This window comes from Lethenteron reissneri, chromosome 31 (genome assembly GCF_015708825.2).
Source record: "Lethenteron reissneri isolate LAM-NWPU_2019-01 chromosome 31, ASM1570882v1, whole genome shotgun sequence".
Classification (NCBI taxonomy): domain Eukaryota; kingdom Metazoa; phylum Chordata; class Hyperoartia; order Petromyzontiformes; family Petromyzontidae; genus Lethenteron; species Lethenteron reissneri.
The window spans coordinates 3,218,247-3,236,150 of NC_083809.1; the positions used below are offsets into that span (position 1 = coordinate 3,218,247).

The window sequence follows — 17,904 nt, forward strand, 5'->3', positions numbered from 1 at the left end:
TAGTTTGGTTTTGACCATTAGAGCAACATAATTGAGAGAATGTTAACAGATCAAAGCAACACTGAATGAAACCCATTAACTACAAATACTAAAACCCAACAAAATTAAATTATGCGTCTATCATTTAGAATGTGCATATTATGTAAATTTCACTTAATGTACAAAGCTTTATGGAAAAATCTAAAATGATTGCTTTCGTTGGGTACAGGAGCACCAGTGTTCCTGCTCACCCTGGACAAGGTGCGTTAAAAATTGGTATTCAGTTCCGTTTCGTCACCACAAATGTGACCGCGTGGAACGAAGCCCTATCCACTGTTATTTATTTTGGTGAATCGGTCTTGTTCCAAACACTTCCACTTTTTAATCTTTAAAAAAGTTTTGTACCGTCTTCATCTTCGACAGTAACCTCCCCCACCACCCCCATATAGTAGGTTCATGCACCTCGTGCTCCGAGTTCAATTGCCAGCTGGAGCTAACGTGTCGAATTATATCTGAAATCATCCTTGGAAGCCACTCTCACTTCCCCAAACCACTGATCAGTGTGGCAAAGTAGTCAACCCCCGTGACTGACACGGCATAATTCTACCACAGGCCTTTATGTTGAGAACTTTTGTTGAGCATGAAACACACTGCTAGAACTCAGTTCAGCTCCTATTACTGGTAGGAACCTCCTGGTTACACCAGCCTACAGGGGATTATTGTCCGTCCGTCGTGCATCCAAAAATGGGAGGGGTGGGGCTCGGTGAAGAGGGGAGGGTGGGGTGGGGCTGGGTGGGGGGTGGGGCTGGGTTGGGTGGGGCTGGTCACCCCGTGGTGCCCTTATAAAACTCAACGTTTAACCTACTCACGCCGGCTTGTGCCCGCCCTCACAGTCGGCCATATTTGCAGAATACACCACGCCGCTGTTGACTCTGGCCATTAACCGAGCAACCCAACGTCCCTACCAGCTCCCTCTGCAGGAATGTGTTTTCAGGATGCATGCAACTCGTTATATTATGAAAATACTGTATTTGTCTCTGGAGGACCAACCCATGCCCCCCCCCCCCCAACTCTATACCCTGGCCATACCATTGGTACATGTGTGGTCTGTATTAGTTGCTGGAATAATGAAACCACCCTCATTGCGTAGGGACACCAAAGGTCAGAGTGCACGGTTTTCCCATGGGCCTGCCAGTGTCTGCCACTGGCATGGATATCGATTATGGTTGGTGGTTTCCTCTGCTGAATGACAAGATGACACCTATTTATAATATACATGCCACAATATTGCTGTGTAAATTTTATATTAAACCACGTTTTACTTTTCAGTTAAACATTGTATCTGAACACTTCTGCTTCAATGCATGGGACAATTGATAAAGTGCCACTGTTACAGTATATTTTTCATAATATACATTTATTATATATTTAATGTCGTCTTCGTGTAAAAAGTACAAGTCTTCAATGGCAACAATAACACACACGTGTACAAACACTTTAGTGAGACACCGTAACGTGTAAAAACATTGAAAGTATCAAGTCGTTCTCCATTACCAAAAAAATCAAACGAATGAGATAACAAAAATATACAAGTGACTACACTGCATGAACATAAATATAATATTATACTCATTTGTGCCTCCCTGTTCCTACTTTACTTATTGTATTTTTTTGGAATGTTCGTTGTATTGCCCACAGTAACACAACTTCAGTGGAAAGTGTGCCTTATGTAAAGAAAATAAATTAGTTCCCACAGTAAAACATTTTACTTATGCCTCATTTAATTGCATTACACTTATTTTCTACGAAATGCTTTCTAAAGTAATTATCGAAACTTAGTAATAAAATGAAAATAAAGTATAATTGTATTTGTGCAGTTCCTTGTGTAAAGTTTGACTGTAAAAGTACAATCAAAACCTTTTCCAATACTGAATTAAACGTCTTTGAAAAATAATACAGCACTAGAGGGTATCAAACGTTTTCCTGTCAAATACTTAATGAAGGAGTGCCAACACTGTGTACACCCGTTAATATTTCCAAGATCCGATAACCATTGCATATTGCAATACATTGTATTCACGCATCATGTTTACTTTAAACTGAATTTGAATTCTAAGTTGAACAAAAATAGAAACCAATAAAGTACGATGGAGATCGACGAATGTTATCAACCTCAACGGTTTTCTCGAATATATTAATGACCCAGTAGAAATTTTTCTTTCAAGATTAATCTTTATGCCTACAACCGTAAAAAATTATTTGTATATAAAAAAAATCAAAACTCAACTACAAACCCTGCACTCATTTATATCTCAATCAAAGTGATGCCAAAAATGTTTAAAAGACTCCCAAAATGAAGCACTTCCATGAAAATACAATATGTACAGCATTTTTTTTTTACAGAAATATCAATTCTCACGACATTTTAGTACACAGAAAATGCAAGCACAGCATAAAACACTGTGCCTTGTGCACCGCAATGCGATGAGCAACATCTTCCACTGGGCACATGGAGGGCATGCGAAAGGAGGCTCCACGCACAGGCTTCAGAGCAGCTTCTGATGAATTATTTCCCAAACCATTCTTCTTCTGAAGTACGGCATATGTTGCTGGAAAACGAATAACAATATTAAAATATTTGCATTGCAAAGATAACACACTTTGACACGGGCTTAAAATACAAAAATTATTTGCCACGTCTAAGTTAACACATTGGTTCATTAAGTATGCATCCTCAATCATTTCCTCTCATTATAACCGATACACCATGTGCCAATGCAGTGCCTAAAATATCATTTTAAATACAGGAAATGCAATGAAATGCATTAGCAGGGGTCACGTACGGAAAAATACTTTTAAAAAAGACTGGTCAAGGAGAAATGCAAAAGGATTGGGCAAAGGGCCAGTAAAGTCACACGGTAAAAATAATTACATGAGCCATTTGACATTTTTCTAGTAAGAATTGTAAAAAAAGCAGGCAATGGTTCATCTGGAGATGCTTACTTGTGTGAAGGTGATGGGCTTTTCCCTGGTAATGTAGTCTGCATATTTACAGGCAAACATGCCACAGTCACTCCCATTCATCTGTTGGGGGATCTCCTGCAAGTTTGATCAAATGCATTTTAGTTCGCCGCTGTTTTACTCAATAATATATTTTAATTAATACTTGAAGCCAGTGATACAAACAATTTAATTAATACAATACAAAACTTCCCTTGCCAAAGTGAATGCAATCCACTTGTCTTTCATCTTATTTAATACATTTAAACTAGAAGAGTAACAGCACACGTTCACATAAAAGCAATGTTGCGTGTGTTTTGCATTTCGGCAATGTTCATAAAGGACAAGCAGGTAATTAATAAATTTCGATTTAAAGCTTTCGTGACTGCAGGAGTTCATCTTCTTGGTTCTTTCGGTAAAGTCACGTAGGAGGGAAATAATAAAATAATAAAAATAAAACATTATAAAATACAATTCTCACGACGTTTCGGCCACAACGCAAGCAGTTGTCTGCGTTGTGGCCGAAACGTTGTGAGAATTGTATTTTATCAAGCTTTGTTTTTATTATTTTATTATTTCCCTTCTACGTGACTTTACCTAAAGAACCAAGAAGAGGTATTTAATAATTCACTACAATATTTATTGAGCACTGAGAACAACACTTCTCAAATTGACATAAGGAACATAAGTCCATTAATTACAATTCAAAAGTAACTTACATTAGGCTTCATGCTGTATGTTTTCCAGCCTGTGATGTCAAAGGGCTGTCCTTTCTTATCCTTACTCTCTTCCCTGAGGTACTGCCTGCAGGGAAAAAGGTTATTATACTCACACCGTAACTGCCATGTCAAACAGTTGCTTTGCATATATCGTAATTTCAATGGACTTTTAACCTTGCTAAATTAAAGGCAATTAATCAAAAACATATAATGAAGAGCGCCCGAATGGTGAAACCGGACGAGAGTTTGTGTGACGTTACAAAACAGAAGGACAATTATTACTAAATAAGTTTTGATTTTTATCGAAATTCTCAGCACAACTGTACGAGGTGGTTAATTGGCAGTTGTAGGGAATGCTGTAGTTACACAAGTGTAGTTATACAAAAAAATATATCAATGGTTTTGAATGCCAACATGTATTCCAGTTTCTCACTCACATCAAGATATTACAGACTTCATTGTTGCTATTGCCCATGGAATCGTAATATGTCAATGTCTTCTTTTTGAAGTTGATCGCCTGAGAGAGAAAAAACACACGTTATTAATGACCTGTGCTCCTTATAACCGATAAGTTTACTTGAGGCTCTATTACTTGAGGAAAACAATTTAGCACAATTCTAGATTTGAAGCTTTCGTGACTGCAAGGATTCATACTCGTAGTACTTTCGGTAAAGTCACGTAGGTAAAAAATGAAATTAAAATTAATAAAAATAAAACAATAAAATCACATTTTATTGTTTTATTTTTATAAATTTTACCGAAAAAACTAAGAATAATTTAGCACAACATAAAATGAGTCACAATTGGCAAAACCCATACGTTTGTTTAGAGATAAATGGCACCATATTGGTGGTGTGTGTACACTGGTGCAATTATAAGGCCTCCATGGTACTACATGGAACAAAATAAATAGTTTGTTTGAATTTCAACCACCCCAGGACAAATACCGATACCTACGATGTCCCAGCAAGGCCAATTATATACCTCTTGAGGCCCCGTCACATTATGACACACACAGCAAATGCAGCTTGCAGCAGAAATACTGCAGGGGATGACAAATGACTGGTCGTTCAGGGTTAATTTATTCAGAATCCCATTATGAAAATTATTAAATGTGGACATGTGGTCAGAGGTTATGGAATTACCACCACATGCTACAGCATCTGAGAATGCATCCCTTTGGCATTAAACTAAATTATAAGTATTTAATTATAGGTTAGCGCATCATCCTCAGATTCTGAGAAGTTTTCCCTCCCGGTGACTATAGATACTGCCAATTATCACGAACTGTTCTCGTACAGGCAGTGCGCGTATAACTGATCATATACTCCTCTTCGAATTGTCTTTATTTGCCTATTTACCATATTACTGTCTTCATTACTTCTATACCCCGAATCATTCTTCCCCTCATTTCCTAAAAATAAAATCCCAACAAAATGTCCATCTCTAAATAATCTCAATATGCGTGTCTCCACATTACAACTTCAGATATCTGCATTTGGACACTTTATAAGTGTGGAATAATTTTAACTCAAATAGCATTTAGTTACCAGTGTATAGTGGCACAAACTTGCAATCCAGCACTTTGGTGCCATGGCATTGTGGGACACGTAGGTTTAATAAACTCCAAAACTCAATGGGCCGAGGGTATGACCAGGTGATGGTAATGCATTAAGATGGGTTCATAGACCTGTCTGTGCAGAGCTTTAAGCATTATCTCTTCACACACACGGGGCCATACTCTTTGGTTCTTTCGGTAAAGTCACGTAGGTAGAAAAAATAATAGACAATCGTCATCGGGTGAGACAACCACAGCAAGAAAACTGCTGAAGCACAGGGGTTTTAACAGAGTATTCTGGTATCCTCCAAGAGACGAGACTAACTTCAAAGTAACTGGGAGAAAAAAATCCCGATACAAGACTCCTCCTCTAAAGACTCTTGAACTTTAGTGAGGCGTTTCTAAATTAATAGATGAACATTGTTATTGAAGTGGACGGCACGTACGGCGAGGCACCAGTGCACATCCAGGTGGATAGGCACCAGCGCGAGGTCAAACTGGAAGACGTCCACCCTCTTGGTCCATCGCTTGACCCCCTGGAAGCCGGCGCTCTTCACGCGTGGGTAGAAGAATGTGTTGAAGGCGTGCACCGTGGCCTTGCCCTCACCTTTGCCTCGCTCCATTATGAGGCTCATGTAGAAGTTGATGACCTATAGGGGGAAGGGGGGCAGGGTCACAGAGGGAGGAAAGAGCGCAGGATAAAACAGGTTGGTGGCATTTAATTGGTTTGTTTTTTGGAGCTACGCTGTTGAATTGGTTAATTAGTGGGGTATAAGGTTGTGGTGGAAAGTGTCTAGAACAGCCAAGCTGTATGTTGCTCTAGGGAACTAATGCATACCCATGGATTTATGTAATGGTTCCCAACATGTGTTATCTTTGGATCTATTTAATTAGCAGTATGAAAGCTAACGGGTATCGATCGGTCAGGGAAAATACGTTGACATATTTGCAATTGATATTCTTATCTCTTGTTTGTGTCTAAGTTTTGGACAACCCTTCGATTCATTTGGCAATTTTTCAAGAGGCTAAGTCTCAAAGAGCAACACAATTTTATACTAACATTTATTTTATATTGGATATTTTTTTACGAGTTATAATGCTTCCCGTTATGAACAGATGAATGGACAGAGCAAATGCATAAAATTCACAAAGTTTGCGATTGGCACTGGGTTGCAACAGAACAAGTCAGGTCCACATGATAGCTTGGGGGATGTTTCTCCCACTAATCTGCGCATACATTCATTTTCTTATTAAACATATATGGCTACAAATATGCACACAACAAACAGAAATATAAAATATATACATTCAAAATATACACAAATATAATATACATGCACATATATATTACAAATGCACTAAATTACCAGCTCTAATTACAACCTCTTTCATCCCACCTCATCATTTAGCCAGTTGAGGTGCTGCAAGGTCTTGATGTCCTTCCGCGTGATGGATAACCGGAAAGCCTCGGACAGCACTTCGTCCGTACTCCCATAGCCAAACGCCCGATCAATCTCCACCTCCATTTCCTGTGAGAAATACAAACTTATCTCCTCACCTTCGCAGCGCTGGGTCCTCTCAACAACTCGATTGCAGCGTTACCGTAATATGGCAATACTATATATCGGTCGACATAAGATCCAGGGTAATTTTGCAATTGCGACTCATGTCATTTTTGTTTCATAAAGCAAAGTTAAGTGAAACTGATAACGTGAAAAATTGTACTGTGGCAACCAGTGGCGGCTCCTGCAAAATCTCTCAGGGGGGGCAAATGTCTGGATGATTGATAAGGATAAGGTCCACCCATGCAATGGATAAATTAACGGCTTAAGCATGTAAAGGCAACTTCACTTCTTTAATATTAATGAAAAATAAAGTGACTCTTACAATACATCTTGTTTGTTTCTATACTCACTATTAAAACAAACCACTCAAGTTTCTTTTATTAAAGATTCCACTCGGTGGCCACAAATTATATTGTTGGATGAAACGTGCTTACGTATGATGACGTAAGCACGTATGATGACGTAAGCACGTTAGGGCGAGCCCTCCCGGAAGCCATAGAGAATGCATTGGAGCGCCCCCCGGTCGAAAAAAAACATCTTTGAATGTAAGTCTATGGGGCCACTCGGGGCGATTCTCAGCCGGAGTGAAATCGCCCAAAAAGAGGCGGTACTCCACAGAACGTGACATGACGCTGATTGGACTATATCCAGAGGCTGCAGTGACGGCTAGCGTGACTCTGTGGTTGAATGACATTGGTGGTGCGTCGCCCAATCGCCCTAATGAAGAAACCGCCCCTGGTGGCAACGCGGCTCAATTGAGCATCGGGCCAGGCCAGTGCCTCACCTCGGTGAGCGGAGGAAACTCGACGTCCTCGATTCGCTCCTCCTCCACGTACTCGGGCTCTGGGATTTCTTCCACCACCGCCGGCACCCGCTCCGCCAGCAGCAGCCGCTCCCGGATCTGCTCGGAGAGGTCCTTCTCCTGCTGGGCCCTCTGTGGCATTCCAGCACGCGCATGACAAAGACGAAAACCTCAAAAACCAGCTTTATATCACACTTCCCATTTGTTTTCTTCTTTTTTTCCTTCTACAAGAAAATGCAATTGTCACATGGGGTCAGCTGCTGCAATTTTCCTGCTCCATCTGTTCTATTCTGTACCTATTCTAGTCATATCAACTTTCCCCATATCTAATTCCTCTATATCATTCCATGTCATGTTAGGTCTCTCTTTATCCCATCTGCCCTATTACCTGCATATTGAAGTAATTATGAATCACATATTGCGATTGTGCCATTGGCGTAGTGTTCATTCAAATCAGTGTGATTCTTCGTGTTAGAGAACAACCCATAGAAGCGAACACCACAGTACTTGAGCACCCTTCAAGTGACCTGAGGTTCATAAAGAGGCAGTACTTTCCCATCCATCCTGCCACTGACAGTCATGTTAATTGCATGATAGTCAAACTGATAATTTAAATTCTCACAGCTGAAATGTATCCTAATTAAATGCAGAAACCAGATTAATGGGATTATTTATTGTGCAGTCATTGGTGATTGGGTTGAGAACATCAACTCGCTACACTTGAAAAGTCAGTTTAACCTTAGCAGAGCGAGCCCAGCACTTTGACCTCTCAGACAGCATGAAACTTCCTTCATTTTAATTTAAGTTTACTATTGTTTAGCGTTTTGTTATAAAGAGTAGGTCACTGCACGTTAGTGTCGGGGCAAAAGAGTAAAGACATTATTTCACGAAGTAAGCTATTGATCGTTTTCCATAAAAGACAGTTTTAGGCCCAACTGCGACAAGGAAAAACAAGGTGCATGATTAATAACTATTTGGCCTGTGGCCACATATGCGGCACTAAAGGTATGCTGCCAGCTGCAAGTATTTTATTACATGGTCATATGACTTTAAATCAGTTTAACACATCGGCTTTCACGACCAATATTATTTATAAGAGGTTTTTTTTGGGTTAGATCGTGTAAATATGTGTCGTTAAACCCGCCACTACCCGACACAGCCAATTAGTAAGGTTTGTCACGTAAACAGAACATGGCAATTCCTTCCTAGTATAGCAGACCGGCGTGTTGGTGAATAGATCCACAACATTTACAATTCGAGTACTCTAATTGTAAACCTCTATTATGGATTTTAAAACAGTGAAGCTGAACCTCTGTAGGTCTCACCCCTTCCTCTTTAGGCCTCACCCTCTTTCTCTCCCAATGCCCTTATTCCTTAGGCCCCGGCACCTTTCCTTTTTAGGCCCCTCCCCTTCATCTTTAGGCCCCACCCCTTTTCTGTCTTGGCCCCACCCCCCTTCCTCCAGACAGTGTTGGGCTGGTTTGGGTAGTGGTGGGGGTTGTGGAAGGAGGGCAGGGAGTGTGTGCGTGCTCAACTATGTGTGTGTGTGTATATATGTTGAACTTATTTCGCACCATACGTAGCCAACCTTGCTAATTGGAGGTGCGGGGGAAGGACAACAACAAACTAGGTAGTAGTGGGTGGGGACAATAGGTGGTAGTGGGGCTGCTTCACTATGACCAAAATCCCTCTTAGAGCAATATACTAATATGTTACTGAATACAGTAACGTATTAGTTTACACTATGACTTAAAGCTTTGGTGACTGCAGGAATTCATATTCTTGGGTCTTTCGGTAAAGCCACGTAGATAGAAAAAATAATAAAAATAAAATATCACGACTTTTCGATCGCAACACAAGCAAACGTCATCAGGATGCAGGTTGCTTATTATTATTTTTTCTATCTACGTAACTTTACCGAAAGACCCAAGAATATTGACACCATGACATACCCTTTCCTCATAAAGTTGTGACTTGATTGTTTCCTCCAAGATGTGTCGGCCTTTATCCTTGGTGATGCCATCGTATTTACTCTTTCTGCAAAAACAAACGTGCCAGTTCATAACGGATGTTGCAGAACATCACAGTTGTAGTCAAATTCTGTTAAAGTTCAACATTTCATTTGAACCAACTTTATACGTGGAATTCCAAACAATGTTAATGATTGGTATGACACTAGTTAATAAAACACACTGTGACCACTATTGTCGTAATTATATATGCAATATAGTTCACGAATGTTTAGCTAATGATACAAAATAAAACTAAAAAACTATTATGGATATTTGTAGAAGGTACACTTTTATAGCATTGGGCAGGACACTAAACAACACAAGTACAACACATGAACTGCCTCTGTAAACTGAAGATCTCACTAATAGTGTTTCCATATGAGGAGAAACTACAAAACAACACTTACATGTTTTTGAGCCACTGTTCAGACTCGGTGAGACTGTTCTGAAGGACGGCTGAAAAGCTGTGCACAATAGAAAAAAATCAAAGGTAAATTCTGGAAAGACAAAACACGCAAATAATCTACTATTGCCATCACCGGTGCCTATAATCGTGACATTATATAAATGTATCTTAATGGTATGATACATTAAGTAATTCAAAGGGACACATTTTCATTGTCATCAAGTTATAAACTTTGTAGCCAGTAAGATATTTTTTTTATTATGATCTTTCTTTCTGGGATGCAAAGGAGTGTTCAATATCTCATTGCAGGAAAAAAAAACAAGTATAATAATTCAACAAGATTAATATGTGCAAAACAATAAAAACAACCTTACAGGTATACATAGAAATCAAATAAAAGTTTGTGGTACTAACAGCATTTCCTAATTTTTACCACAATGTCCAGCTGAACATGGGTCAATTACACCAAATGCACTGCGATTCAGTGATTATAGATGTGCACCCAATGCAAACTAAGGAAATAAAGAGACCAATCAAGACATTGATAACTGATGAATAGGTCAGTGCAGTGCCAACCTTGGTTGCATCGGCTTAGGTGGTAACATCTTCACAAAGATGAGAGAATCCGAGCCTGTAGACCCTGTTTAGAACAAAGCACGACATTCCTGTGTGATCCACCAACTAAATCGTAAACAGTCCACTGCTTTTGTTTAATTACACCAGGGGTGAAGACCCTATCGCCCATGGCCCAGATATATGGCCCACGGCTTGGTTTAATACGGCCCACGGCCACATTACTGTGAAGCGACACGCAAACAAAATGTATACGTGACTACAAGCATCTAAGCCACACGAATTGGATATTTTTAAAAAATGGCACCACTATATTTTTAATTTGAAGGCCCTCTTGCAGTGAAAGTCCCATTCGGCCCTCAGTAAGTAAAGGGATCCCCACCCATGATTTACACCATAAGCCCAATAACAATAAAAGCTCACCTGTTGAGTGTGAGGCTGATGACTGTTCCAATCTATGGGCCCCGTGTGGCTCTGGGCTGACTCGGGGTGACTCTTCATCGGCACGCGGGGACGTTGCGGAGGATGCCACGGTGGAATTGGATGAAGAGCAGAGGGCACTGCCACTGCCAAGCGTGCCATTGCTGGGTAGAAAAGGCCGATGCCACGGCAACGACATGGAGGCCCCCCGTCCCATGGAGCTGTACATCTCCACCAGCTGCTGGTACTTCTTGTGCTCCTCGTGTCGGATTATCTGCGATGGGTGGGGGGGGGTGTCCGTCACACACCATGAGCATTCGTGGGGAGGCACTAACTGCAACCCCAATGTGCGACTTTCCCTCTTATCGCACACACATGAGCATATATAAGTAGCGCTCCGTTTCGCGTCTCCACAAATAAGAATATTTTAGCAAGGGAAACTTGCAGTGATAGACGTGACTGCGGTATGTGTTTATGTATAGTCCACCAAAGGAACTTTGAAAGTCCTATTCAGCCCTCATGAAGGAAAGGGCTCCCTCCTCACCCCTGCTGCAGGGTGAAAGGCTAAGGAAGCATTACCTGGTGCGGTGTGGTTGGGTATCGGCGATGCGTGCCCACAGGTAGAAAAGAGCGAGATGTCTGCGTAGAACGCGTGGACTGTGGAATTGGTGAAAACGCCTTGTCATACACAGACTTGAATGGATTCTCTTTGGGTGGTTGCGGTGGCTGGTGCTGCTGCGGCTGCTTCTCTGAACTCTTTGGTTTGTTGTCTGACAACCTGCAGTTTAGGCACAAGTGCAAATGCAGGTGTCGTTTTAAATCACCAACTTTGAAACATGTGAGATATTACAAAAAAACACGAACGTAGTTGCTCTTACCTGTGGGTGGAGTGATTCAAGTGATTATGCACTTGAGTTTTATTTGACTGGTAAACATTGCTCTCTGATGAGTACAACTTATTTATCCGAATGGGGTTCCTGCTCACGACTGGCTTAACGTCACCCCAACAACCTGGAAGAAAAAAAAACACAATATCAAAAGTCAACAACACCGCCGCTCTTACAAATCCTCATGCCAACAGGATTTATTAGACAGAAAATGTGTTTTTTTCAACAATGTATCACTTGCCTATGGAGTTGGTCTGCTCTCTTTGGGTTGACAGCACTTTGATTTGCAAAGGTGTGGTGGTGTGTCTTGGTGGCTCATGGATTTCTAAAAATATAAAATTTTCATAATGTACTTTATTATCACCTCAAAGGTATACAAATAGCATTGTCGAATTACTAACAATCATACTGTATTTGAAAGAAAACAAGACTGATTCAATGTGCACAGCGATAGAAACTGCCTCAAAATCTGATGGATTATGGTTTCTGATGTTGCTCACTCACCCAAGTCAGCTTTTGTCCTCGCTTGGCCCAGCGGTGGGAAACTGTTTTGTATATGTGATGATGAAATAAAACTCTGAAAGATTAAAGCATTCACAACATGCCAAATATTATAATTAACAATTATATAAAGTCGGTAAATTTTTGTTGTAAAGTAATGCGGTTCATTTTACCGATACAATACCTATGCTGAAATAATGCTTAAGAGGTAGATAATGTTTGGTAATCAATTTAAGGATTAAAACAGACGAGAAAGCATGCTGCACAATACAAATTGGCAAGCAAGTTGAGAATTAAATAACACCTGTCAACATTTTTCAATTTACAAACTTTCAAGTGTAAATGTAGCATTCTGAGTTAAATAAAATTAAATTAACATGTTGTTGTTCTTCAGTGCCTTTTGAAACCACTGACTGATGCCTGACTTATTACATTGGAATTTTTTTTTGCATGGAGACGGATATGTGAAGGAGACCTATCGTCTGCTTATAAATCTTGTTTATATTCTCCACAATCATGCTACTAATTATTTAGAGTTTTAATTGGAGACCACGAACTTTGATTTAAACCCAATATCTCCGCAGTTAATTCTCACTGTAGAAACAGTCGTCAGTCCTTTGAGTCACTTAACCACATCAAACTATCCCGACTAGAATAAGTTGACAGCAGCAGCAGGTAAAAATGTGCCAAGTAGATATATATGGCACCTCACATAATTATTTTACCTTATTCAAAACAGTCTTGCGATCGCTGTTTAAGAAATCCCCTTTCTGCCGCCAATCATCTGCAGCGAGGCCCCTCGACGTGGTGCCTCCACCCGTAGCAACCGACGCGAGTGCCGCCCCGTCCTCCCTCGTGCCGGACTGCGCCGCCACGGAACTGCTCCCCGCATCGCTCTCCACTCTCCCAGAGAACGACGCCAACCCGACAGGGCGGCGCGCCATCAGCGCCGACGACTGCAGCTTCAGATAACTGCCGAAGGCTGGGAGACGCGCTGACATCCAGCTCACGGCACCTGACACAAGACGTTTGGCACTATCTGTCACCGAGGTGCCGGTCAAGCGCACTCCCTCGAGGATTTTGTCTGTGGAGGTACAAAGAAAAGATGTTGTTCAGTGCTCAAGTCATACTTACTTTATTTAACGATAACAAGGCAATAGCAGGTTCTTGTGCACACAGGCTAATTTGGCCATGATTTAGGCCGTGAAAATGTTACTTTACACGCATGTACATTACATTATAAGCCGAGCACACCTAATATAAGCCGAGCACACCTAATATAAGCACAGTTCTCAAAGCAACACCAACACATCCTTACATTACACTGGTAGGGGAAGGCAATGTTAAGACAACTTCTGTTACAAGCAAACGTTGGATATTAGCACACATGGCCGTATTTCCCAGGGGTTTGCTTGTATCTAACGTCTGCTGTACTTCTGTCTATGATCAAACCAAACGGAATGCACATGATCTCGTCAAATTTCCAGAGAAATGAAGGGTTGGGCCCGCATAACGCTTGACAGCAGCATGTATAATGGCCATGCAATTTTTTTTGTCAATAATCATTTGTATTGTGCCCTAACATAGAAAGTCATACCAAGGGCTTTAGACAAATGACAAAAAAAAATAAACACTAGTTATTAGTCCACTTGAATTAGAAACGAATGTCGTGTCACTTGTGGATTTTGAAAAGGTTTGCTTTGAGTGCGTTTTTGAATGACAGCACCGACTCAGCAAATCTACAATGGCTGGTTCAGGGCAGTCTACCAAAATCTACTGTTGTTATGTACCTCTGTGGCCCCACATACATGCTCCCCACCTTCACAAACACACATTTACGAGCATGAAGTATGGCCAAATAACTACCACGACCTGCACGGCATGCGGAGGCCCTCATCTAGCAGTGCTTTGATAAAAGGGCTGAACATGTGTACACACATTACTTATGGAGCACCCTGAAGCAGATGTAGTTACCCTGTGAATATGAACAATGTCGCACATGCGTATAAAGTTAGCACTTGTAACTGATCCACTAATTTGCTATTCCAGATGGGCACTGCTTGTTTCACTCGTCTTCTTTTGATTGATTAATAATAGCAGCAGATTAAAGATGTAATTTTTGATTTGTTATCCAAAGGGGGTGTTTATGAATAAACACTGCAGCAGTTATTGGTTACAGGGTATTGCTGAAAATGCATATGCAATAGTTCACAGCTTTGTCTGAGTGTACGTGCGACTGTTACATTATACAACAAAAAACCTCATTTAATAAACCTGTTATGAAACGTAAATTCATTCAACATTTTTGAGCATGAAGCTAATATATTACAACTAAAATTAAATAATCAGCGTGACGTGCATAGCAGCAGAAATTCAACACTTGCGTCTGAAAATGTTACAACATCGAGTTCCCACCGCTCACTCCGTAGGGTAACACCGTTGCCAAAACCTCAACCAAGCATCCCTGACCTTTCTTAAACCTCTCCAGGCATCCCATCTGCCCGTATGGATAGACATTACCTTGTCTGAATATTTTTGCTTTGCCTTGTTGAGACTGCTCGTCCTCTTCACCGTCAATTCTGCAGACGTTCACCAGAACAGCATATTAAACAAATCAGACTGCTGTGAGCTGTAACCCGCACAAGTCTTCAGATTTGACAGAAATGAAGGCTTTCACCAGATTAATCAACACTGAACTGCAAAACATCTCAATGAGACTTTACATAGTTGATAAAGGATCCAATTACAATAAATAGGGTTTCACCGACTGTTGTGAGATGAAAGTTACTTCATCACTTCGGCTACATCACCGATATTGCGCCCAATCTCAACAAATCTCGGGAAATGAATTGTGCATGGATATTGCTTGCGAAGGTAATCACTCTTCATCATGTGCAATCGGCTGTCACGCTATGCGATAGGCAGCAGAGGGAAATGTAGCAAAATATAATCGCACTGCACTTTAATAATAATACACCAACCCACACCGATCAGCGTGAAGTGTCGTTATACTTTGTGTAATGTTCGACAGGAACTCCAAACTCCTGTATTTAATACCGTTCGTGTAAGTTGGTTAACATGTAAAACATCATTTGTTGCAAGCGATATATGTACCTTGTGAATACATATTTGCAATTTACCCCTTGCAAACTCCCTCATCTTCCTTCCACTCTGAAGTGACTCACCACCCTGTCTGAAACGACTCCAACTCTCCTGGCTCCGTTCTCTAAACAGACTCCGCAAGTCCCCCTGAACATTCATTTTAAACGACCCTCATACGGTGCAAGGACTAAAGCACATCGGGAATCTTAATGCGTCTCTCACATCGGGGATTGGCAACCATAATAAGAGCCATTTTTTCCTAATTTTATTGTTTTAAGAGCCTCAATGGACGTGAATACGAGAGAGTCCTGAATAAATATCGTCACGGAGCAGGAGTCCTTAAAGAGCCGCAATTTGCCAACCCCTGCGCTTTACGTGGTAAAATACACGACGAAGTGGCTAAATTAAATGGAATATAAATCTCAATGAACCACGTTGTTTAATAAGAGACAACGGTTAGTGGAGGACAGCGGCTTTATGAACGGCGGGGTCGCTAAATAAAGGAGACTTCAAATGAATGCCCCGGCACTTAAAGCAGTAGCTATCTAAAGGATGTACGTTTTAAATCAGTTACAGTCGTAAAAGAGGCATAATAGATTAAATAAAGAGCATGGTTAAGGGACGCATCGATTAAACATAAAATATACGTTCGTTAAACTCTGGATATGGGGCACATTGGTCAAAAAAGTGGTACGAGACTGATTGGTGAAATAAGAAATATAATTTAGAGCTTTCGTGACTGTTTGTTTTCTCATTCATTCGTACCTGATTATGATTGCTCGTGTTGCGATCGAAACGTCGTATTCTATTATTTAATTAATTTTTCTTTCTACGTGACTTTACCGAAAGAACCAAAGAGTAATTGTAATTTAATCACGGAAAATGTGCTAAAGGGACGAGAAACCCCGGTAAAATTAACTACACACTACTTCAATTAGTTACGTACTGGACACTTGCCAGATTCGTTAAATATATGACGCAATGTTTATGGGACGCAGTGGTTAAATAAAGGACAAAGTGGTTAGATAAGGGAGCCACTCTCTGCTGCCACTCCACTCATTTGAACTTTACGCGCGAAAATGCGAAAGCTTCGCTGCGTTCACAGAGAGCTGTACCACGTCCCGTAAGCCACTCGCCCTCGATCCCTTGCGCGGATGACCGCGTCGATAATATAAAGGCGTTAAACAACAACGTGGAAAAGTAAAATGTTGCGTTTGACTTTTGTTTAAACGATAACTCAACTCCATTCACTCGGGGGGCTGGCGACAAGCGTCTACCACGTGCGCACACGAAGCGACTCGCCGTGAAGTCATTGTCGTTAATAGATTTGTTAAAAGAAAAGAAACACAGTTAATAGCGATAATGTTGTTAATTAGACGTCGTTATTATGATGTGGGAAGAGCGCCGAATGATTAAACGGGAGTCCCTCAGCCGCCCGCCCGTCTCACCTCACGAACGCTCTCTTGCGCGACTTCGCAGTAACGGACTGCTTCTCCGTCATCTCCAAAAAAAAAGCAATGTAAAGGTGTAAAAAAAAACACGGGGACCCTCTGCACAAACGCCTAAATGTGTGTTAATAGGAGCAAGGTAAATGTTATAAACAAATCATTTCTTAAAGTTGAGGCCTAACGCTAGACAACAAATATGGCGGGGAAATGCCGCTGAGTGTCGCGCGCTCCCATTGGTCAATTTCACTCGGGGTCGCGAGGATGTAACGCGCGATGTGATTGGCTGTCGAGGTGATTTCCGGAAGATCTGCCAGCGTTTTTTTTGGTCATCTTCTGTTTTTTAAACTACGGAGGTTTGCTCGACTGGGGGGCTTCTGGAAGACAGCTGCCGCTTCTGGAAGACAAACTTTGGAAGACTCAAACTTTCATCTCCCTTACTATTTGTTTTTTTTCGGTAAAGTCACGTAGCTATTCATCTTCTTGGGTCAAACTTAACATCTCTGAATGTTCGACGGCTTGTGCACCAGATCTTATTTATTCATGATGTACTTGCAAAAAAATCTGCAGATTACCTGCTGGATCTCGTCTCTGTTTCAAAGAACAAATTTGACCTAAGGTCTACACTCATTTACCAGCTTAATATTCCCTATTGCCGTACATATACTGGAGGAAGGGCCTTTGCTATTGATGCCCCCAGGGTCTGGAATGCTGTTGCAAATAAATTGAAACTTGAGTCACTACCTATGAGATCTTCACTCAAAACTGCTCTAGAGGAGTTGTACACCCCTAGCTGCCAGTGCTATTCAGTGACCTAAAATAAAATGTTTCGCTCCGGATGATCGCTACAAAGTATGACCTGTGTTTTGATTTAGTGTGCTGATCTTAAAGGTGCATTGAAAATTTACAATACTCCGATTGATGCTCCTGCTGTT

General features: G+C 41.0%; 1 protein-coding gene across 1 annotated transcript; it reads right to left on the reverse strand.

Moving 5' to 3' along the window:
- Positions 1-1,361: 1,361 nt before the first annotated feature.
- On the reverse strand, positions 1,362-17,253 carry LOC133349675 (sentrin-specific protease 1-like). Its single transcript, XM_061563319.1, has 18 exons — positions 16,973-17,253; positions 14,943-15,001; positions 13,148-13,506; positions 12,426-12,498; positions 12,163-12,246; positions 11,913-12,045; positions 11,614-11,812; positions 11,038-11,308; positions 10,618-10,681; positions 10,043-10,099; positions 9,576-9,660; positions 7,606-7,755; positions 6,654-6,785; positions 5,703-5,906; positions 4,136-4,215; positions 3,699-3,783; positions 2,983-3,078; positions 1,362-2,588 (listed from the first exon to the last, which is right to left on the reverse strand). Exons 1-18 carry the CDS (start codon positions 17,023-17,025, stop codon positions 2,526-2,528), a joined length of 2,247 nt encoding a protein of 748 aa, XP_061419303.1. The 5' UTR covers positions 17,026-17,253; the 3' UTR covers positions 1,362-2,525.
- Between the last annotated feature and the right edge of the window lie 651 nt (positions 17,254-17,904).

Coding starts and splice junctions, on each gene's coding strand:
- LOC133349675 (XM_061563319.1), bottom strand. CDS start 17,025: ATGACGGAGAAGCAGTCCGTTACTGCGAAGTCGCGCAAGAGAGCGTTC. Junction 7,756..9,575: donor CACAACTTTATGAGGAAAGG/GTATGTCATGGT, acceptor GGAATGCCACAG/AGGGCCCAGCAGGAGAAGGA. Junction 5,907..6,653: donor TCAACTGGCTAAATGATGAG/GTGGGATGAAAG, acceptor TTCCCCCTATAG/GTCATCAACTTCTACATGAG.